This window comes from Quercus suber, unplaced genomic scaffold, assembly GCF_002906115.3.
Source record: "Quercus suber isolate HL8 unplaced genomic scaffold, Cork oak 2.0 scaffold_382, whole genome shotgun sequence".
NCBI classification, from domain to species: Eukaryota; Viridiplantae; Streptophyta; class Magnoliopsida; order Fagales; family Fagaceae; genus Quercus; species Quercus suber.
Window position 1 is genome coordinate 359,631 of NW_027069834.1, and position 24,237 is coordinate 383,867.

Below are 24,237 nucleotides of genomic sequence, written 5' to 3' on the forward strand. Positions count from 1 at the left end.
TAAAATTAAAATGGTTTTTTTAGAGGAAATTAAACTTTATCATCCTAAATTATACTCTACATTACACTTTACACTCTAAATTTTTCGAATGCATGTTTTGCACCCTAAACTATGACTTTTGTTACACTTTGCACCTCGACGTTAATTTTGCTGTTAACTTGGATGAAAATATAAAGTTGAGGGTGCAAAGTGTAATTAAGAGTATAGTTTAGGATGATAAAGTGTAATTTCTTCTTTGTTTTTAATGGATTGAGAAGAGGGGCAATTAGGTCATTTTACATTATGTCATACTTTTCCATCCAAGTTAACGACAAACTTAACATCGAGGTGCAAAGTATAACAAGGGTTATAGTTTAAGGTGCAAAATATGCATTCGAAAAGTTTACAGTACAAAGTGTAATCTAAGATATAGTTTAGGGTGATAAAGTGTAATTTTTTTTTAATGTATTTGACTAGGATGCTCATGCTCTGTGCACTAAATCTAATCTGACTGTAACATGTAACATGTAGCTAGAAGTAAACCCATGTTTAATGAATTAATTTTTTGTTTTTAATTTTTAATTTTTTAACAAGTGGAGGAAGAGGAATTTGAACTCATGTTCTTTTTTATTGGATGACTAGACAATATAATTGAATACAAGGTTCTAAAATTGTCTTAGATTTTAAATCAAAGAAATAACTATATTTTTATTCTATTAAAAAACGATTTTTTATGCAAATTTTTTAATTGAATAGACCAAAAATTATTAGATGTGCTTTTGTTGATTTTTTAAACTCAATCAAATACGGTGGATGGGAAAATTAGCATTGATTTTTGGGTGCAAGTCATGAGGTGGGTTTTGAGCTTTTGATCATAGTCTGTGAAAATGAGGATTTGTATGTATTAGAAGTTAAGAACACAAAATTTTATATATATATATATATATATATATTTTTTGGCAATGGGTTACTTGACTCAACATTATTCTAAAACAAAATGGTGTTAATGATAAATTCATCACAATTTATTATCTTAATAAATTATGAATTTTGTTAACAGATTCCTTAAAATATTAGTTTATAAAATAATTTAAAAAAATTTATGAAAAAAGAAAAGGAAAACTGATTTTTTTTTTTTAAATAATTTATATAGGAGTATATTTTTTTTATATAAAAATAATTGTGCATTATTGAAAAAGAGAGTGAAAGTGGTGTAAATGTGGCTTCAAGTGGATACAGGTTCACAAGTCATGAGAGAACCATTTTATATGACTGATCTGGTGTTTGTGGATAAGGTGGCAGGTGTGGAATCACAATGTGATGGTTGGCTACTCGGGTTTGGTTGGGAAATTGAACACTTTGATTGGTCAGCTGACAGGCGCATTTTATTTTAGCATTAAAAAACATGTATTATATTCCATCTAATAAAAGCTGCGCTTGTGATAAATTGATTTCCCTTGTATTATATTTCTAATTTTTTTAATAAAAAATACCATAATATAATATTAAGCTAAATCTACCCTAATAAAAAGATTCTTGTTCATCTAGCTTTATTGTTAGTTTTGACCCCAAAAAAAAAAAAATTATTGATAGAACGTGCTAAAAATTTGTCATATAATTTAAAATAAATTTTTAAAAAAATCTTTTATTGTTTATTTTCACTAATATTTGTGGGTTTTTCTTTACTTTACACATGATGTCAATTAATAAGTGCATCACAATTCACAACAATACCGCTAGTTTTTGTTTTTGTTTTTTATATATGAGAGAAGAGTTTTTAGTATATCTAGAAAGGTATTTAATTAATTTCCAGCTATTAGAGCATCCACATTCCATTAGTTAAACTATAGCCCAATTTTGAAGTAAATACCCACATTTCTATTTTAGCTACCCATAAATACACCAACGTTCAATTTTTCATTTCCTATAACATTCACTTAAAATATTCATCAAATTGTTTTGTTTCTTTTTTTCATTTTTCTTGTAGAACAAAGAGAGCAATTTTCAATAATAAAAAAAATGTAGAAAAAGTTTTGGGAAACAATATACCAGTACTCTCCAAAGTTGTTAAGCATTGTAACATTTTGCAAAAATTTGAAAAACGTTAGAGAGCCAGAGTGAGAGAACAAAGTTTCTTTCCAAATTTCTCATATATCTTTATATTGTGTGTGAATTTTGAAAAATCTAACCATTAGATTGCATGTTCTTATTATATCCTTCATACTTGAAAATTTTCAAGAAAATCAAAGATCAATTGCTAAGTCATCAAAAAAAATGTTAAAATATCAAGTTTTTATGATCTAAAATTGTGTATAAAAAATAAGTTTATTGATCAAATAGTAAATAATATCAAATTTGAACGAAATTTGATATGCATATTAAGTACATAAGAAATACGAAATTCAATGGTTAATTTTTCAAAATTCACACCCGAAAAAGAAATATATTAAAAGTTTGAAGAATTTCTCTCCAAACTAGTTTAAAGAGAAACTTTTTTTAGCGTAAGACCTCTTTTTACAATTATTGGCTACAATGCTCTTTAATTTGGCTAAAAAAATAGTTTTGAAATTTGCAAAGTGTTAATGCTCTTACACTTCTAAATTTAAAAAATGTGTCACAAAGCATAATAAGCTAGGATTATGCGTGTAAAATTGAAATTTTAAGTTTAAATCTCCAGTTTATCCCCCAAAAAAAAAAAAATAATTAAGGTGATATTGTGGTAAGATATTGTGGTAAGAGCACTCACAGCAGTGAAAATAATTAGCTATATAGCTATTTTAGTTTCACCAAAACACAAAAATCCATACTACAGCAATGGAGCTAATGGTAAAATTTTTACCTTCATTGCTACAGTGCACAGCTATGTATGGCTGTGCTGATGGCATTTTTTTTGCGTTCACACTACTTTATTTATTTATTTATTATTATTCTTTCTGCATTTCATTCTCCTTTCTCCGTGTCTCTCGCCTCATTGCCTCTCCATCTCTTCTTTCTTCCTCCACAAACCCATCGTCGATCTGCACGAGCCTAGCTACCATAGACCCATCGTCGATCTGCACGAGCCCAGCCACCACATACTCATCGTCGCCGACTTACACTCGGCCGCCGACTTACGCTCAGTTGCCGACTTGACCCATCTTGGCCTCTCTTCTCTATTTTTAGCATTTCGGCTTTGTGTTTCGGGCTGTGCTTATGTTTCGAGCTGGGTTTTTGTTTCGGGCATGGGTTTCGATTTGGTTGTGCTGATTTTTTTGCTTTCTTTTTTTGTTCTTCTTCTCTAGTTTTGATGCGCACGACGGGATTGTGGTTGTGCAGTGATTTTTATGGGTTTGATAGTGGTTGTAGTTGTGTGTTGGTGGTTGAATGAAATATTATTTTATTGTAGTGTTTATATTATTTTATTGTGTTAAAAGCTAAAATAGCTCTACTGCTGTAGGATGTGAGAATGTAAAATAGATAAAGTGATTTTTTGTGGTGCTAAAAAGCTAAAAATTTAGCTCCACTGCTGTAGATACTCTAACATGCATGTTTTTAGTCATCAAGAAGCCCAATGACATAACTGCATTCCAATGCTTGGAAAATCAGATCCCTTGTTAAACCCCCAAAATCATTAAACTATAATGAAATTGTTCTTAGACTAGATAAATATAACAGAGTATGCATAAATACATATTTATCAAATTTCTCCCAAAAGGAAAAAATGTTGGTAGAATTTGACAAACTTTAGAATGATATTGTCTACATATTTATCAATTTTCTCCCAAAAGGAAAAAAATGTTGGTAGGATTTGACAAACTTTAGAATGATATTGTCAGACATAATTCCCTTTAGCTTTGTGAAATGGGTTTGGGATTTAGCTAAGAAAATTGAGTCACTTGTTGGAATTGTCAAAAGAGTTGGTATTACTAGTTGAAGGAGCGCGCCACACCCCCCCCCCCCCCCCCCCCCCGGGATGATTTCGACCACACATAACATAATATAGCAGAAGAAACATAGAAGAAGAGTGATGAAGTATGCTCAATAATAATCAATATTGTATATTTTTAATCATGGTATCTGGTATCTGATTGTACTTTGTAGCTTATCCAAAATAGTCAACACTCTGAAGTCATGTTTTGATTTTTTTGTAATGTTGATAAAATTTTGTGTCCCCAATAAGTTAGGTTGGCATTTCATTCATAATTTACTCTGATTTGTCTTTATGTTTTTGCTAAGGAATACTGTATTCTCCCTCAAATAATGAAATCTAAATTTTATATCCACTTAGTATTATTTAAATTTAGATAAAAAAAATCTTCTTCTTTTTTTCATTTTTTATAAATACATTTAACTTATAGTGTCTCTCTACTATGATTGCCTTTTATATATCATTAAGTTAAGATGTCATTGGTTTTTTGGGTAGGGAATCCACAATTTATTTATTTTTTTTTTAAAAGTCTTAGTTATAAGGTGTGTTTAAATACTGCTTATTTTGCTGAAACTGAAAAATTATTGTTGAAAGTACTGTAGATAAAGGTAAAAGTTAGTTGAAATAGTACAATGGGGTCCATGAATAGTATCAAAAAGTACAATGGATCTATGAATAGTAGTAAAAATAAGTTAAATAGTAAAATAATTTTAATTTTTAATCAGTTCCCAAACTCACACTATAGTTACTTAAGAGTTAAACCTTAAAATTCTTAATCAATATATATATAAAACCGAAACTTTTGAAACTCCCACAATTTTCCACGTCAGCACAATTAAAAAAAAAAAAAAAACCGTAATTGAATTTTTTAAAACCCGACTCTGCATATCCCTTTCACGCTTTCCCTTTCACGAAGACTTAACTTTACCTTTCACGATAATGTGTCTTCTCTTCCAGCTCCTCCCAGCTCCTCCTCAATTAGATCCACGGCAAGCCAATCAGACCCACGGCAAGCCAACAACAAAGCATCATCACATCGCATCGCATTGCATCTGAAAACCCACCATACCCACCAACAGACATCTTCTTCCTCAGAATTGATCTCCTTCCTCAAACCACCCATCATGAACACTATAAAACCAATACAAACCTCAATATTTTAACATTTGAATTATTCTTTTGACATTCTCACGCTACAATCTCCTTCCCCCAAAACTCTAATCATTTAAATATTATCCACACAAAAAAACCCATAGAGAAAAACAAAAGTCGATACCAAATAGATGCTACCACCTCCATTTCTTCATCTTCTTCGCCAAGACTACTTTCTTTCTTTTTTGCTCAAGCTCCTTTCTTTTTGCTTTTTTTTTTCTTTTTTCCTTTTGTTCTTTTTTCTTCTCAACCTTATTTTGTTTTGTGTGCCTTTGCCTGACCAAGCCTGTGAAGCTTTCAAATTCAAGTTTTTATGCCTCTGCCACGTCCATCAAGTGTTAACTTCGTGTGCTTGCATTATTTATTTTATCATTTATATTATTTTATATTTAGTATTGATTGTTTATTTTATTATTTATATTATTTTATATTAAGTATTGATTGTTTATCTATATATATAGTGCTACCTCTTTTAACAGTTCTTTTGATAGTAGTGATTTTAAATAGCCGTGTATATGTTTTGTGGTTTACAATGATCACTATTAATGTTTTATAATTTTAATTTACATTTAGCCTTTTGTTTTGTTTCTCTCTTTGTATTAATATGAGACTTTTTTTTTTCTTTTGTTTATGTTTGGATATAATTTAAGCTTATGAGTTGTATTTTTGTTGTTGGATGGGTTAACATGTTTGCTAATGTTGTGGTTCATCATGATTAATTAGAAATATTGAATAATTTGTTCTTTAAATTTGTCTTTCATACATTTATTAAATAATTGAGAATGTTAAACCTTCGTACCCAATAGCTTTCCCGTGTATCGCACGGGTTAGCGACTAGTTATATTTAATTATATATATATATATATATATTTATATTGAATTTGGGCTTATAGTGTCTGCTCATGACGATTACTCGTTATCATTAAACCAAGACACCAATTAGTTTTTGGTGCATGTAGAAATTGAACCTAAAATCTCTTATTCGATATAAGAGATTTTACCAATTGAGCTAATTGGAACACACAATAAATCATATGGTTGAATTTAATTGTTTTTTTTCTTAAGATAACATGATTTTTTCTACATTGACGGATAGAATCAATACAATCATATGATTGACTTAACATGTTATTATTTTAATTTTATTTTAAAGTCATAATTTATATTAATTTAATCTTGTCATATCATATGTTTTTTAAAAAAATGGTGGAATAGATAATTCCATTCTTCCATATATAAATAAAATCACAATAAATATCCAATTAATAATGACCGTAATTATTAAATTTTAAACTTAGACAAGAAAAAAAAATCATTTTTTTAAAAAACTTTTCTATACATTGTACAAGCTACTAACTAATCTGTGAGAAAACCTATAATAGGGGCTTCTTGTTTTTATATTGATAGATATTTTTTTTAAAAGTATTTTGGTCAAAAAAGGAAAATTTTTATTTACTATAAAGTTTTATACAAGAGGAGCATTCATTGGGAACTTGCGTGGGGTGCCTAATTCATCATGTCCTTAACAAAAAAAAAATGATAATAGTAATAATAATAATAATGATAGACAGTTGCCATATTCTATTTACACTGCTTGCTTGGTCGCTTTCCCTTTTTGCCAAGTCATCTGCATTCCGCACAGTTGTTGGCCTCACGGAACAAGTCATTGGTAAACATTCCAATCCTGGTCCATTAAGTTCCTGCAATCACAAGCCAAAATAGCAATATATGGTGCAAGGACACCATTAAAAATTGGCCAAGTACTAGTTGGGAATCAATTTCTAGATTAATGAATTTATATCCTAGATGCCATACTATGTTTAACAAATATCTAACCGTCCACGCTATAGCCAAATGATTTGTTGTAATTAAAAAAAGAGAGAGAGAAATAGAGGCAAAAACTAAAGAGCTTTTTAAAATTTTCGCAACATGACAAGTAAGTCTAGTATATATTTACCAATGGCCATTTGTGATCAATTTTTCATACTTCTTAATAAGGAGGAAGGTAAGGATAAAATAATAAAATTAGACACTTGATAAAAGTCAAATTGATTTAACAAGCACCCATTAAAGTTCAAGGGGGTTATTCTTAAACTTGAAACAGTTCAATGTGGGATTATTCTTTGTTAAACTTGACTGAAACTTGACTTGATGTGGATGTTACAAGGAGCATCTATGATGGACCTATCAAACAAATATTATAAGTAATCAATGATAAATCTATTTTTTTTTTCCCATTGATCAAAATGAGAATCTTTCGGTGCTGTCTTTATCGTTCGTAGATGAGTTGTGTGACTGATAACATTGCCTGTAAATGTAAATGCCAACAAAGCTGCTGCTGCTGCTGCCGCCCAATCTTTAGGATGAAGGAAAGTGGTTGCCTCACATATAGGGAAACTGGCTGTTCTATCAAGGACACCTGTAGCATCATCTATATCTTGAGTTTGAGCTTTAAACATGTGTCATAAAGATGTTCACCTAAAGTGACAAGTCAACAAGAAGTGAAAAATGTTTGTTTGTTTTTATTTTTTGGCTGCCCCAACAAGAGCCTTGTGTGATGTTAGGGATAGGTTTTCAAAACAATCATTAATAAAAACAATTTGGTCGCATTCCAAGATCCTATCATCTGATTTTGGATTAACTTGCACCACATGGATACATATATTTCCAATATTTCTGGATTATTTAGCTCTAGTTTGAGTGACTATATAGTGTTACGCTTGGACTGAACAAAAGGTGAGAAGGAACCGAGAGATGGCTCCCTATATATGTTGGACAGATGGAGAACCCATGTTCCTATTCAGTTCTAATAAAAAACAGCAACTCTTACTCCTGCATGCACACATTTGCAACCATTAGCAAATACGGAGTAAAAGATTTTGCATACATGGCTTTCTATATCCACGTAAAGATGGCACTGACAATAATCTATATATATTTTTAAATAGTTATATTTTTGTCAAAGATTTTTAAATAGTGTCCGTTTGGCAAAAATTATTTTTGCCAACTTATTTTACGATTCAGCTTATTTTTACTACTATTCATGGGTCTCATTGCACTTTCTCGTACTATTCATGAGTTTCGCTGTACTATTGCAGCTAACATTTATTTTTATCTATAGTATTTTTAGCAAAATAAGCAGATCCTAAACGGACCTATAATATGCTGTTATCTCTACAACTCAAATTCTTTTTTTTTTCCTAAACCTCCAAACATTTTGTGTATGAAAAGATACCAATTAACTTATAAAATTCTTTAGTTGATCGAAAATAAATGTTGTATATAAAATTTTCAATCTCATATAACAAAAACCAAGACCTAGTTTGGAAATATTGGTAACTTGACATGTAGCATTTTTTGTGGGCTCAGCTCCAAAATATTGTCTAACTGTCACATTATTGGGCTCACTGTCTATGTCCATCCTATCATTTTTCTCTTTTTGGGCCTAGATTTCAAAAGTGAGGCCATTTGGACAAAAATTTCTTGCTCCTGAATCAAACCTTCTTGCAAATTGGATAAGATAGATAAACCCTCCAATTCATTAGCTAGGAAACAACAAAAGATTCAGGACAATGCCTGTTAGAGTACAACCCAAGCAAGTCTGAATTAAAAGCATCTACAACCCCTATAGCAGGAGTATCTAAAAGGACAAAGTCCATAGGTTGGCTTGTTCAATGTAGTCAAAGGCGAGCCAGGCGCTTGCCTAGGCACCCAAACGAGGCTAGGCACCACTAAGGCTCTTTTAGTGTGGTGCTCGCCTTTAGAGCCTAGACGAGCAAGGAGATCACCTTAAACCATGAAAAAGGCGCTAAGGCGAGAGCCTCGAATTTTTTTTATTAATTTTATTATAATTTTAAATTTTTGTGAAACCTATTCTTAGATTATTAATTTCAAAAGGCATGTTATAAAAGCTATTGTTAGTTAAATTAATTTACAATTTTTTTTTGTAAAACTTATTGTTATATAGAAGCTTGTTGCAAATGTATTGTTAGAATTAACTAGCCTAAACCATGTTAGTCCTATTTTGAAATAATTTGATAGACCTAATTTCTTCATGCTGCACATTTAAAAACACTTCATTATAATATTATAATACACTAGGTACATATGATTTAAGTTCTATATGTATAATAAATATATTAAGAATTTGGTGCCTTGCTTTACTCGGGTTGGCACCTTGCTTTACTCGGGGTAGCGCCTTTTTGTCGCCTCACACCTCGGGTGATACAAGGCCTTGGTGCCTTAAGGTCACCTTTTGCCTTTGACTACCTCAGGCTTGTTCCTATCTTGGCAAGAGCATCCACACACTTATTGGCTTCTCTAAAGCAGTGGACAATCTTCTTATGGGGAATTTGGGAAGCCAGGGTCATGTAATCATCAACGAGAGAAGTAATAAAGTGATTAGTGCCGTTGTTATTAGCAACCAGGTCTACAATAGATTTAGCATCTACTTCAATTTCAACAGCTTCCAGGTTCATGCTAATACAGAGATTCAGCCAATCCCTAAGGGCCCAAATTTCAGCTATTAGACTGGTGGTAGTACCAATGTTTCTAGAGAAACCCCGGATCCCGTGGTCCTCCTCATTTTTTATAACACCACCATTCCTGATGTACCTAGATTTCCCAAAGAAGCTCCATCAGTGTTAAGCTTGTACCAATTTTGTCGAGTTTTCTCCCATCTGAGTTGAACAAAATCCTAGGAGTTGAAGCTTTATATTTCTGAGCACAGTAGCTGCATTCAACTACCCTGTGCATAATCTCTTCATGGATGGTAACAATGAGGGTTTTGTACTGAAAAACCACCTTATTGAGTTATTTCTGTGCTGCCATAATGTCCATACACCAGACAAGAACACAGTGGTCCAATTTACAGCAAGATGTTGAATAACTTTGTTAGTTTAGCTAAAATATCTAAACCAAGAACATAAATTGCCAGTAAAGAATTTTGGAAATTCATTGGAGAACCCCAGCTTATTCCAACAAAGTTTCGCAAAGCCACAATCACAGAGAGCATGGATTATAGATTCTGGGCTGCTAGTGCAGATTGGGCATTCAAAAGACCCTATCATGCCTCTCTTGGCGATGCACTCCCTCACTGCAATGCTATTATGATAGCACATCCACAAGAAAATTTGAATTCTTGGCAAAATATTAAGCTTCCAGATCCAATGCCCTCCAAACACGTGATTACTTTCCTCTTTCTCATTGGCTAGCTTATAAGCACTTTTCATTATACCAGCTAGTTTCAACCCTAGAAGTTTGTGTGTGTGTGTGTGTGTTTGTTTTTTTGAAGTACTTGGGGGAAAATATTTTTTGGAGCCTGTCTATCATCTAGTTTCAACCCCAGAAATCTGTGTGTGTGTGTATTTGTTTTTTTAATAAAATGATTATATGCTTTTCATTTTCACGGTTTTATTAAGAATAAAAATTCTTATTTATTAAATTATGAGTTAGGTTCAAGTTACACCTGGTGTAACTCTAAGTAATGTTACACCACACAATAACTTGTTATTAAATTAATATTTTGAAAATCTAACCGTTAGATTGCATGTTCTATATGTTCTTAACATACATGCCAATTTTCATATCAATCGGATTCTATTTACCATTTGATCCATAAACTCATATTTTATACATTATTTTAAACTGTAAAAATTTGAATTTTAACAATTGATTGATGATATGTATATTAATTTTTGATCACCTTGAAATTTTGCAAGTATAAAGAATATACAAAGATAATGTAATTTAATGGTAAATTTGTCAATATTTGCATTCAATTAAAAAATATTGAGTGGTATAACATTGCTTAGAGTTACACAATATGTAACTTGAACCTAGCCTTATATATATATATATATATATATATATATAATGCATTCTAGATTGGCACCCTAAACTAGAGCTGTTTTCTAAACTCTTCTTTTTCTTCCCAAGGTGTACAAATGGATGATGCAACAGCATTGGTATCGATTTGATTTTTCTCGTTACCAAGCTAGCTGATTACGCGTGTAAGGAGCGAAAATTCTCAAAATATGGTGAGATATTCAATGATATAATCAACCAGGGACGTGTGCCTTGTGAATCTACATTCCATTTATTAATTGTTGCTTATCTTAGTTCATCCATTCAAGGATACTTGGAGGAAGCATGTAGCATTTACAATCGTGTGATTCAGTTGGGAGGTTACCTGCCTAGACTTAGCTTGCATAATTCCCTATTCAGAGCTCTTGTAACTTGTAAGCCAACCAGGAGCCTCTTCAAAGCATTATCTAAAACAGGCTGAGTTTATTTTTCACAATGAGGTAACAAGTGGACTGGAGATACATAAGGATACCTATGGTGGTCTTATTTGGCTACATAGCCATCTGCCACGCCCTTCAATCAAATAGAGACTGAAAATCTACCAACCACATAGTCAACTTTCACAAACACCCTTCTATCCCACATCAAAAGTACACCCCCATCTGCGTGAATGGCATCTAAAACTACCCAGTCTACAAAAGGGCAGCCCCAAGGACTTTTAACCATATTAGGGATGATACTGTCTAGCTTAGTTTCTTGAAGACAAACAATATCACACTTCCACTCCTTTAGTAGATTCTACACAACATCCCTCGTATGAGGATTCTTCAATCCCCTCACATTCCAAGACAAAAGTTTCAAAGTCAAGGACAAACAGAACATCTCGACCCAAAGGATTTCAAACTACCTCTGCTACTTCTACCAGAATGCCCATCATAATTAATAATGGAAATCAAATTTCTAAATTCTCTCATATCTTTTTGGCTTGGCTTGAATTACCTACTCAACGAGTGTCAACAATAGTAGCTTGTTTTTCCCAAACTCTCAAATTGTTCAAAGAAAGCAATACATTGTCTCTCATAGCAAGCAATAGGGAATCTCATAAATGTACCAAAACCTTTGATCATCGTTCTCACCCATTCCGAAGGCTCCAATTCATCCTCTTAAAAAAACCCATCTGTTTCACCTTCCTCAGTGACTAGATTAAGGCCACCATTAGGAGCCCACAAAGCCAATGGTGCAACATGCAGAGAATAGAAACCCTTGTTGCCCATATTCGAAGAAAAAGAATCATCCCAAATCAGCCTAGGAACCGCAATCTCGTTTGTGTCAAAACCCATATCAGATGAAAGAGAAAATTTATTTGGACCCAACATGTGGTGCTGCAGCAGCATTTCGGAGAACTTAAAGACTGAAAAAGACAACGGAGTACCTTCAACTAGAGGATCGATCTCCGAAACCCCATTGATTTGGTCATCAACTCACACAACAGCATCAGAGGAGTGGTCGGCCCATTCCAACACTGGGGCTCAAAATCACCTTCACTAAATGGTTTTTATTCATATTTGATAGATATTTCGGTCAGGGAAGGGTCCTTTTGGTCAGGAGAGAAAGTATCCTATGAGACACTCTCTCCGTGTCAGCAACTTGTTTAGTGAGATTATCCAATAAAAATTGGACATGTGTAACAAAATAAAAATACCATAAGACCCTTAAAATTTTCAGTAAACTGCCCATTTTTCCCACTTTTTTGTCATTGAAACTGACCAAATGCTTTTCTTTTTTTCAACATTCAAAAACACAACTCTCTCAAAAACAAGAAATACCACACTCTCTATCACTTCTAGCTAATGAAAAATCACATATGTTGTTGCCGGCAATTCGCTCCACCCAAAAAAGTTTCGACAACTGCTCCAGCTTGACGGCAACACCGCGAAACACCGGAGTAAAGGTTTTTGTGATTGAACGGCAGTGGACCGACTGTTTCAACCACCCACCTCACCTCTATTTCAAAATCCACCCCAAAATAATGTGATTAGATATGGTGAGGATATTTTGAAGTCACATTTTTTATTTTTTTTTGTTATTGCCTTGCATCATTTCTTTGCCAAAGTTCATCCATTTCTTTTATTTGTAGCACCTTTTTTTTTTTTCCAATTCGTCAAATGACCTCCTAAAAAGAACCCAGTTCCTTCATTTCTAATTAGGGCCTTATTGAACCAATAGTAAGTTTGTTAAGAGGCTATTCCATTTTTTATTCATTTTGAAAAATTTCATTGGTTGTTTTTAAATTTCTGTATTGTTGCTATGCAGGACCTTTGTTTTTAATTGGAGGATTTGATTCTTGATCAACAGGTATGAATTACTAATTTTTAACAATTCATTCTCATTCGTAATATAAGTTTTGATGAAATATTACATATATATATATATATATATATAAAGGTATTTGAGGAAATATAGTAAATACTCTATTAGTATTTTAGTTAGGTGAAAATTATAATATTTTGATTATGGGTATGATGCCTAGTTGATAATGTTGTGTGTTTATGGCTGAGATACAGGAGCATTGCCCCCTTCAATTTGTCTGGGCATCATAGTATTTATTGTGTGTTGTGTGTTTACTATTTATGATTTCAACAAAGTATATGAGCGTTAGTATATGTGTGTTTACTACCTCTGTGTTTATGGTTGAGATACAAGAGCATTAGTATATGTTTTTTTTTTCTTTTAATTTTTTAAAAGCTCCCCCTTGTCTTTTCTAATTGTTTCTATGCAATTCCCCTTTTTTTTTCTTTTTTTTTTTTTGGCGTTAGACTAATGCGATGGAGTTTCAAAGAAATGTTATTGATGTGGCTGAGAATAATGATGGAGAAAAAAAAATGAGAATTTCATTGAGGTGGATGGAGGCAATGATGAAGGAGAAAATATTGAGAATATAACTTTTGTTGAAAGTGGTGAAATCAAAATAGGAATGCAAGTGCGTTCCAAAGAAGAAGCATATAACATGTATAATGAATACGCTTTAAAGAAGGGGTTTAGTACAACTTTATGCACAACTTGTAGCTATTTTTTGGATAGCTTTATACACAGTTTCTAGCCTCTTTATTTAGATAGCATTATGCACAATTTGTAATAGCTTTTTGGACAATATTTGTAGTTGACTTATGAAGCTATTCCAACTTATAGTTTTGCTAACTATACGCTTATCATTTATGTGAGAATGAATATTTTTTTCACTACAGTCTTTATGGTTTTATTTGCCACTTTCTTTTCCTTCATGTTTAATTTGATTGTAGTAGTTTTTCAAGTAGTATTTGACTATTTGTAATGGACTTGTGAACTATTCAAACAGCTTAAAGGTTTAGCAATCACAATTTACAAGTTTTGGATATAACAAATCATTCTCAAAATTTTATTTAACATTCCCTTGAATACTGATACTTATTGGTTGCCTAAATAGGAAATATGAACAAAATAATTTTAGTTATAACTACATTCTAGCTTTAAGATCATTTTTCAATTCATGTTTTTATTTTCACTGTCATTTTCAACATTTTAATATGGTCAAATTTAAATCCTTACACAAATATATTAGTGTCAATTGTATTCATATGCCTCTTTAAAATATAAAGAGGTGAAAATTGCTAAAGACAAATGCCACAATTCATTGGACATTATAGAAATCCAGTATAAGAAGTTAGAACATTTAAAGTATAGACATCTCAAGTGATATTTCCCAAAAGCTGTTAAATGTATTCATTACAAAATCCATTTAGCATTATGTATTACATATGGGAAGCCATTTCACAAGTCTATACATGAATAACCATTCATTTACTTACTCAAAAAAAAAAAAAAATCATTTACAAAAGATTTGCTCTAAGGGAAAAATTTTCCCAACAATTTCCTTCTTAATGTCTTCAAGCTATGTTAAACAAATAGACTTTAAACAATGATAGCTTCTGAGCAACTAGAGCTTTAGCCTTAGTCCATAAAATTGTAGTTTTGCCAATAGTGCTGTCACAACATACAAGTTCATGTTTGAAGCTAGATGCCAATCTTGCAAGTATCCTACACAATAGTAGACAACATCAAAAGTTTAGCAACCAAAACAGAGAAATTTTCAAAATCCAAAAATTAAAAACTTTAAAGGTTGGGAAAAGAAAAGACTTTAGTGAGGTCAGTTTAGAGCAAAAATAAATCATGCTAAACTTCAACCATGATTCCAAGATTAAGTTTTTCTTATTAAGCTTAAGAGAGTACACACCGGTTCCACCCAAAATTGAAGAAAGAAATTGAAGGTGATATTTATGTCTATAGTTTAGGATTAAAGGGTGATATATATATATATATATATAACCAATCAGTTTGAAGGTGGCAATTTAGAGGCACCAAAGGCAAGCAATGGAAAACCAAATCCAAATCCTCTACGCCCAAATCCAAAAGCCCCTCTGAGATTTGCTACCCCAAGCCAAAGACTAACCATTTCATCAACTCAATCAACAAAAACTACCAAAGTAACACTGATTGTAAACCAAAAACTAGCCACCAATATTAGTAGTAATAAGCAAACAAATGCAACTACCACTCCATCAAAATTCACAAACCAAAGGAAAAATCATAATAATAATCTAGCACAACAAAATCCAGAACCCAGTCCAAGACCAAGGAAGCAATCATGTTCACCAAGTGTGATGAGGGGTCCAAAAGTGGAATTCAAGCAAGAGAATACAGAATCAAAATTTATAACTTATTCCATTTTCTCTTTATTATGAGTGTGAAATTTGAATGAATTTGTAAGTAAAATAACTTTGTGTTTCCTTCAAATTTTATGACATGCAAAAGCCAGACGTAATATTGTAACTCAAATAACATCAAACGCCTACCAGCCTTCAGCATTCACCAACCCAAACTCACAAAATCCAGAAAAAAGAAGAAGAAAGTCGGCAACCTGCCTGTCCTTGGTCATCGACACATGCACACCCAACTTGGGTTTCATACCCATTATCAAAAATCTTAAAAATTTCAACAATACTTTAATCAAAATCACGAAATAAAGTGAATTGAAACAGAGATGGGATCAAATTTCTTTAGGTGAGCAAATCTGAGAAAAAACTTGTCAGAATTGTCAGAGACCATGGTATTTGTAAAATGGCAGAGTATAAGTGGAGAAGTTATAGGTTCTTTTCGTGGTGTCATCGTCGGGGTGGAGCAGTCGTTGGATCGTCGCCATGTTGTGGATTACCATTTGCTGGAACTGGAAGAGACAGAGTCCATCCGCTAGAACTGGAAGAGAGAGAGAGAGAGAGAGAGAGAGAGAGAGAGAGAGAGAGAGAGAGAGATGAAATTTGAATTTTGAAAAACTCAGATAAATAAAACTTAAAGGAGTTGGTCGGGCTATTGAAATTTGTGAGGGTATTATGACTTTAAGGTGTTACACATGTCCTATTTTGATTGGAAAGGCTCACCAAATAAGTTGTTGACATGGAGAGAGTGTCCCATAGGATACTTTCTCAGGTCAGGAATCTTGGGGCCTAAACTCAAACTTGATATCTCAATTTTTTCAAGGTAGTAGACCCGTCACTGGACCTGGATATTTGGGTCGAATCAGGTGAGTTGCGTTTGTCAGGTTTTTCGACAGCCCTAGTTTGTATATCGTGTTCATCGTGCATGAATTTTCTCAAATTGTTCATTTTAGNAACGCAATCATGTTCACCAAGTGTGATGAGGGGTCCAAAAGTGGAATTCAAGCAAGAGAATACAGAATCAAAATTTATAACTTATTCCATTTTCTCTTTATTATGAGTGTGAAATTTGAATGAATTTGTAAGTAAAATAACTTTGTGTTTCCTTCAAATTTTATGACATGCAAAAGCCAGACGTAATATTGTAACTCAAATAACATCAAACGCCTACCAGCCTTCAGCATTCACCAACCCAAACTCACAAAATCCAGAAAAAAGAAGAAGAAAGTCGGCAACCTCCTGTCCTTGGTCATCGACACACCACACCCAACTTGGGTTTCATACCCATTATCAAAAATCTTAAAAATTTCAACAATACTTTAATCAAATCACGAAATAAATGAATTGAAACAGAGATGGGATCAAATTTCTTTTAGGTGAGCAAATCTGAGAAAAAACTTGTCAGAATTGTCAGAGACCATGGTATTTGTAAAATGGCAGAGTATAAGTGGAGAAGTTATAGGTTCTTTTCGTGGTGTCATCGTCGGGGTGGAGCAGTCGTTGGATCGTCGCCATGTTGTGGATTACCATTTGCTGGAACTGGAAGAGACAGAGTCCATCCGCTAGAACTGGAAGAGAGAGAGAGAGAGAGAGAGAGAGAGAGAGAGAGAGAGAGAGAGAGAGATGAAATTTGAATTTTGAAAAACTCAGATAAATAAAACTTAAAGGAGTTGGTCGGGCTATTGAAATTTGTGAGGGTATTATGACTTTAAGGTGTTACACATGTCCTATTTTGATTGGAAAGGCTCACCAAATAAGTTGTTGACATGGAGAGAGTGTCCCATAGGATACTTTCTCAGGTCAGGAATCTTGGGGCCTAAACTCAAACTTGATATCTCAATTTTTTCAAGGTAGTAGACCCGTCACTGGACCTGGATTTTGGGTCGAATCAGGTGAGTTGCGTTTGTCAGGTTTTTCGACAGCCCTAGTTTGTATATCGTGTTCATCGTGCTTGAATTTTCTCAAATTGTTCATTTTAGCTTTAAAAAAAATTATTTTATTAGATTTTTGGATTTATTTTAAATCTATATATTTTATTTAGATCATTTAATTACATGAAATATTCAAAATCCATGTGTAACCATTTAATTGGACCAAGTAATGCATGTTTCCATACATTGTGTCACTCAATAGACATAGCAGCAAGAAATGGATAGAAGGGTTAACGATCAAAATGGTATAACACGTTAGGTAAGGAAATCTAAATTTTGAAATGATAGGGTTCATTTTCAAAATACCACCAAATTCAAGGGTGCATTTTGCACTTTAGTCTTCAACCTTTTTTTTTTTTTTTAATGTTCCTTAGGAGTATTTAAGAGTGTAAACTGTAAAGTGTAAAAACATGGAATAGAGTATACCTATTTCAAGGGAATAAGTCTAGTGCCACAACTTGTACCACAAGTTATGCCACAAGTGGCAAGTTGTGGCACAACTTGTGCCACAAGTTGTGGCACTAGACTTGTTCATTTCAGGGATAGGAGATGTTTCACAGATTAGACCAATCATAACTTCAATCTTGACATTGATTGCGACAGTAGGGGCAACAGTGGACGCTTCCTGCAAGTTAGCACCCACACATAAATGACTAAACATAACATTATGTTCGTTTTTTTTTTTTTTTATATAAAAAAAAAAGAAATTCAAGTTCAAGACTTAAGTTTAGGATCGATTATTAAACGAGCCAAACTCAAACATAATAATGTATTTGCAAACAAGTTTGTGAATATGAGGGCTCAATTTAACTATATATAATATTATATGTTTATATGTATAAACGTACAAAATATATTTTATATAGATTTCAAATTAGACCGTATAAGTTTGCTAACAGATTCATATAATACTAAATTACTATTCGTAGTGTTTCTCTCAAAAAAAAAAAAAAAAACAATCTAATCGTTGTAAAAATTCATAAAATAGTGAAGAGATAAAACATTTTAGTTATGGTCTCACAATATACAAGGAAAGAGTAAGTTAATCAAGTAGCTTATGAATAACTTGAGTTTGCTCGATAAGAAAATGAGTCAAGCTTAAACATATAAACTTGTTATAACTTGAGTTTGCTCGATAAGAAAATGAGTCAAGCTTAAACATATAAACTTGTTTGGTAATAAGCTCGAGCTCGACATGTGTTCGAAAAAAATTAAATAAACACAAGCTTGAACTTTTAATACTAGGCTCAGCTCGGCTTGGCTCATTTACAATTAGGAGAAGTAATTAGCGCATGCTAAGGGCAAGATTAAAGGGAAATTTCTGATAATAGGTTCCACTGGAGGTGGCAAATATTATATAGGCTTTGTAAGGTCAATGGTCAGTGGATATATATTTGGTACCACTCTCTGCTTCAGCACTTAAAAAAAAAAAAAAGACATAATAAACAAAAATTATTTGGCATGACAGAGAAAAGGGTAATAGAGAGAAAGCAATTAACTTACAGAAGCACAGCATCCCCGAGCTGTATGGGATTAACCAAGGGATACTTTTGGATGGACGCAAAGGAAATTCTCAGCCTCCAGAAATGGTTATGAGGATGGACATGGTAATTGGCCTTGTACTCCTTGTCATCGACATTGACATCACGACGGACTTTGTAACAGACATGGTCATAGTAATCGTGCTGGTGATTGTTACGAGCATTAATCGGAGAAACATTAAGTATGAGACAATTAAGGTAAAGATTACTAACTTCGCAGTTTTTCTCATCATAAATGGAGGTGAGCAAGAAAAGACAGAATTTCTGATTAGCCAAATGAAGCAAAGGAGGTGATGCTGGAAATACGTTATCAGCCAGAAATTCATCTTTCCCAAGAACATGGGGAATGTTGAAACTGCCGTGGAACCAAATATCCTTATATAGATCGTAAGCTTGTACATTGATTTCCTCGTCTTCAAACGAAGACCAATACAGAGTATTACCAACAGCTACAGATCTTCTACCAGTCCGGTCAGGATACCGAGCAAGTAGCTTGCGCACCGGAGGATCAAGTATTGTCCAACGTAGCTCCTTCACATCATAAACATAGAATGTAGCAGAATCACAGTTCATATCATCATGATTATATTGAGCTACAAGAATCTTTTCTTCATCATCAAAAGCAGTGAAAATGAGAGGATCATCGTAAAAGGAAATAGCAGATGGAGGATTGGGCAAGGGTTTCCATCCCGATAAGGGGTGATAAGACTCCATCCAGCCATCCCTTTTTGCAGCTGCTTCTGCTGAAAATTGAGATCTGGAAAAACCACCCAATACATATAACTTATGGCGGAGGGCTACCAATTGAGGGTTGTACCTATTAGGAAAAGTCATAGTCGTGAGCGGAACAGCTTCCCAACCAGCATCAGGCTTGTTAACGTTTAAGCTCCACACTTCACCATATCCTTTGGATTCGAATGGATGAGCACCGTCACCATCACCATCAGAACCAAGGGAATACAGACAAGACAATCCAGAATCCATATGCTGATCGAGTACACATCGATCAATGTCAAGGAATGCATGTTGCGTGCTTTGGTGCATCATCCTGGCTACCGAAAACGGATGGAGTGGCTCCGTCTTAATTGTTCCCTTTACATTTGCCTTTGCCCGAGGACGATTAATTTTTACCTTTTCTTTTTCCTTTGCCGAAGAAGATAGATCAATTTTTCTCTCTCCCATTCCGACGTATCGGTATGGGACCTTAATGGCATACCATTCTGACTGTAGATTTTTACCCTCCAAATCCGACGTATACCCACAGACAGCGATCTCATATTCATCCGGTCCCCGTAACCCTAGCATCGCCGAACCTTTCACTTAGATGTGAGCCTTTTTAAAAACATGATCGAAGGGTAACAGTTTTGGGGTTGGGATTCGGGATGAAACTTGAGAGAGGCTCAAATCGATTTTAGTATCTGGATTTAGGGTTAGGGTTCCGTTTGTTGTACATATATATACTAAACTTGAAAACTTGAACAGAGAGAGTGTGTTTAGAGATCTGAAAAGTGAAGAGTTAAACTTGAAGTGGGTACTAGGGAGACGTCCTCTAGAGAAAAACTTTTAATAAAGTGATTAAATTCGGGGGAGTAAAAGCTCCCGTAGAGAAAAACTTTTAATAAAGTGAATAAATTCGATCCAAATGAGGCGTAAAAGCTCCAATAAAGAAGAACTTTCAATAAAGAGAATAAATCCGGTCCGAATGAGACGTAAACTTTTATGTCCTCCAATAATGATGTGCCATGTTATATTTTTACAAATAAAAGACTAATTACTTCCACACTAAGTTAAATCCTCTTTAATACAAAAAACCAAATCCACACGTCTTCGTATGATTTGTTTAAATTTACTTTTATATCCCTACTAGATAAAAAAAGTAACAAATTATAAAATAAAATAATAAAAAAAGAAAAAGAAAGAAAGGAAGAAGGCATGAACCAAATATTAAAAAAAAAAACATATGAAAAAAAACGAATGAACACGAAAATAAAAAACCGAAAGAAGTATAGAAAATAACGTTGAGCAACAACACAGCTGCATAGGGGTGCTGTCTATTTATGTTCTCTCTAGTTTTCTCTTTTGGGGAGAAAATCTTTTGATGGGCTCGAGGAGAAAACACATGGGTTCTACCATTTATTTTTCTTTCTCCCTATCCAACCAAACATACTCCAATTTTTTTTTTTTCCATTTTCTCTCCAAAGTTTTTCATCTACCTTATTTTACTTCCAAACAAATACACTCTAAAAGAGAAGAGAAGAGTAAGATACGCTATGATACCTGGTTCCAAAAAAATTATACAAATAAATAGGAGATTTATTTTTTTGGGGTAACTTAGTAATTTTGATATTGGGGTTAGTAATATCTATACCTAGTTGCATCATGTAAACCCTAGCCACCCTAAGAATTTTGCCTTATGCCTAAAGATTTCTAAGAGGAGTTGTTGTCTAGTTAAGCAAAATTTCACCACTAAAAGCACATCATTTTTATTCCATAATTCTTGTTGAGGGCAATGTAACTAAATGCCTGTTGGCCATTATGGGCATTATTGACTTGTCATGTAAGGTTCCTTATTGATAGATAAAAGATGAAGCTAATACCAATTATTTGAAGATTATTTAGTCTTTTCTCGTGTAAAGCATTTTTGTTGATTTAGTCTTTTCAAGTGTAAAGTATCTTTGCTGACTTAGTCTTTTCAGGTGTAAAGCATCTTTGCTTTGTTGTCTCCATGGTGTTGGATGGCATTGAGATTTGAGGTCCAAGGATCCAATTAAGTGACAAGCTTAAGTATAAAGAGAAATATTAACAAGTGCCGCATTGGTTAATAATCTATTTAAAGAAAGTTTTTATGGAAAATGAAAAAAAAAAAAATTAATATTTTGACAGTTTTTTTTATTTTTCATAAAAATGGTATCAAAACTTTCTTAAAATAAATTATTAATCAGTGCCCTAAGGGCACTCGTTACCATTTCTCGACTATAAATACTACTCTTTCATCCAACTGGCCGCCCCACTCCCAGCCATAGACCATAGTCACCATGGCTGCACGTGCAGGTCCACCTCCACCAGATTTTTTATATTCCATACCACGAATACCAGATCTTGATGGTCTAGCTGCTTTCCAAAAAGCCATACCACAATCTCTTCCAAATTTGCCAGCTCCGATTCAGAACGTTGAAATTCATGATGGATATGCAAGTTTTTTTTGGTTTTTGTTTTTGTTTTAAAGACGTTTGTGATTTTTTTAAAAAAAAATTTAATGTCAAATATTTTTACTTGTACAGAGGTTTTTGGATTTTTTGGATGCAATTGAAGAGCACAATATCGAAATGTGGGAGAAAGATCCGAATGGTAGAGTCCTAAATGTTAGTGCTGTGGGCAGAAAAGTGTTTCTGAGCATAGGAAAAATAGTTGCGGGGATTCATAAGAGACGTCAATTTGCTGGGAATCTGATAGACAGAATTAGAATTTATGAAGATCAATCCGTCAATTTTCCTTTCCCTAATATGAGTCCAAATGCTGAGACAACCTTAAATCAGGGAATTTTAACAGATCTCATTCATTTTAGGTGGATGGTGGCTAGAGTAATAGTCACTTCCCTCCCCAACTATCACCAGATGCTCTCAGAGACCTTCAAATTGTTCTTTTCAGAGATTTATATCCATCACTCTGATAAGTATTCGATTTTTCAACTTCTTCATCCTATCTTCTTTGATGCCAGTGATAGAATGAGTTTTCTACAACTGATTCAGGATTATTTGGAGGAAAACCCCAAAGCCAAGAATGGACTTCGACATCTTGATCATTTTTTTGAACAGTGGTGGAATAAGTGGAATAACTTTCCCATGCTGTTTAGGGATGTTTTTGATAGGGTGTACAACTTTCGCAAAAATAATTTGATTGTATATGGAGGACAGAGCAGCACACTTCCCCGCTTTATAAGGAATATGCATCATCATTACGCGAAGCATGGTCAACGTCAAATGGTAATGTTTTCTGTTTTTGACTATTTTGAATTTTTTTTTTTTTTTTATTTATATCGCTTATTGCTGTAAAACAAATTGTATTTTAGATTAACAATTGTATTTTGTAGATTGCATTTTCTTAGAATTAGAGAGATAAAAGAATTATTTTTTGGTAGCTTATTTTCAAAAAAGAAAAACTAGTTCTGTTAAATTTTAATAAAGAAAAAAAACTTAAACAGAAGGCTAACATCAAGGAAATGATTAATATACTGTATTTTGTAGATTGCATTTTCTTAGAATTAGAGAGATAAAAGAATTATTTTTTGGTAGCTTATTTTCAAAAAAGAAAAACTAGTTCATTTAAATTTTAATAAAGAAAAAAAAACTTAAATAGACGGCTAACATCAAGGAAATGATTAATATATATACCAGAAGTAATATTTATTATACTCTCTATTTTTGGCAATTACAATAGAGTAACTCTCTTTTATTTAATAGCACCCCACACACGAGGAGATTGATAGTTGGTTACATGAAGCTTTTCCCGGTGTCTGCGAAGTGATTGTTGATGGGCAAATTCGAAGCTTCCACAGTGATTGGCTATATATTCCTCGTAATACTAATCCATGGGACAAATTCTACCATAGTTTGGCTCAGTATTTCATCACTAAGCCATATCCTTTTACCGTGGAACCCTACAGGTTAGCACACCATTTTTAGAATATATAATGTGTTTTAATAATGTTTTGTATGCTTTTTATTAATGATAGTTTGAATTTATTACAGTTATCAATATTAAATGTATCGGCGACAAATTTGTGTTGCAGACAGAGACAATGAGGGTAAGTGGAAATAATTTTTCACACTTTGATTTTATCCTATGCATCCTATGTTGGTTTTACGACTCATTTCTGTTGGTTACAACTTATTTCTACATTATAATGACATTTTAGATTTTCTCACCAAAGGAACAAAATCCCCTTTTTTTTAATGGTAAAGGACAGAAATCCCACATTTTTAATGCCACACTAAACTAAAATTATTTTTGTTATCAATGTTTGTAATAATGAGATTATATAAATGGGTAATTACAGTAAACTTGCTAGGCTCGAATTCACTTTGCTTGAGCTGCGATTCACCCACGAGTACTGGTGTATATTATTCCTCCTCCTTGTTTGTTTGATTTAGGGATTGGATTTCTTCTAGTTGTTA

At 33.1% G+C, this 24,237-nt stretch overlaps 2 protein-coding genes across 4 annotated transcripts; one reads left to right on the forward strand and one right to left on the reverse strand.

Annotated features, from left to right (window-relative positions):
* Positions 1 to 14,551: 14,551 nt before the first annotated feature.
* On the reverse strand, positions 14,552 to 20,749 carry LOC136062108 (uncharacterized). 3 transcript variants are annotated; one of them, XR_010623945.1, is made up of 3 exons: positions 19,026 to 20,747; positions 17,949 to 18,147; positions 14,552 to 14,917 (listed from the first exon to the last, which is right to left on the reverse strand). XR_010623945.1 is itself a non-coding variant. In XM_065760795.1 (2 exons), exons 1-2 carry the CDS (start codon positions 20,366 to 20,368, stop codon positions 14,767 to 14,769), a joined length of 1,494 nt encoding a protein of 497 aa, XP_065616867.1. In that variant the 5' UTR covers positions 20,369 to 20,749; the 3' UTR covers positions 14,552 to 14,766. The 3 variants fall into 3 exon arrangements, 1 of the variants encoding a protein (XP_065616867.1); XR_010623946.1 differs by lacking the exon at positions 14,552 to 14,917 and adding an exon at positions 16,935 to 17,159; XM_065760795.1 differs by lacking the exon at positions 17,949 to 18,147 and having other exon boundaries at positions 19,026 to 20,749.
* Positions 20,750 to 22,078: 1,329 nt separating this feature from the next.
* LOC112032860 (uncharacterized) lies at positions 22,079 to 23,978 on the forward strand. Its single transcript, XM_065760800.1, has 4 exons — positions 22,079 to 22,254; positions 22,345 to 23,046; positions 23,524 to 23,726; positions 23,812 to 23,978. Exons 1-4 carry the CDS (start codon positions 22,099 to 22,101, stop codon positions 23,822 to 23,824), a joined length of 1,074 nt encoding a protein of 357 aa, XP_065616872.1. The 5' UTR covers positions 22,079 to 22,098; the 3' UTR covers positions 23,825 to 23,978.
* The last annotated feature ends 259 nt before the right edge of the window (positions 23,979 to 24,237 follow it).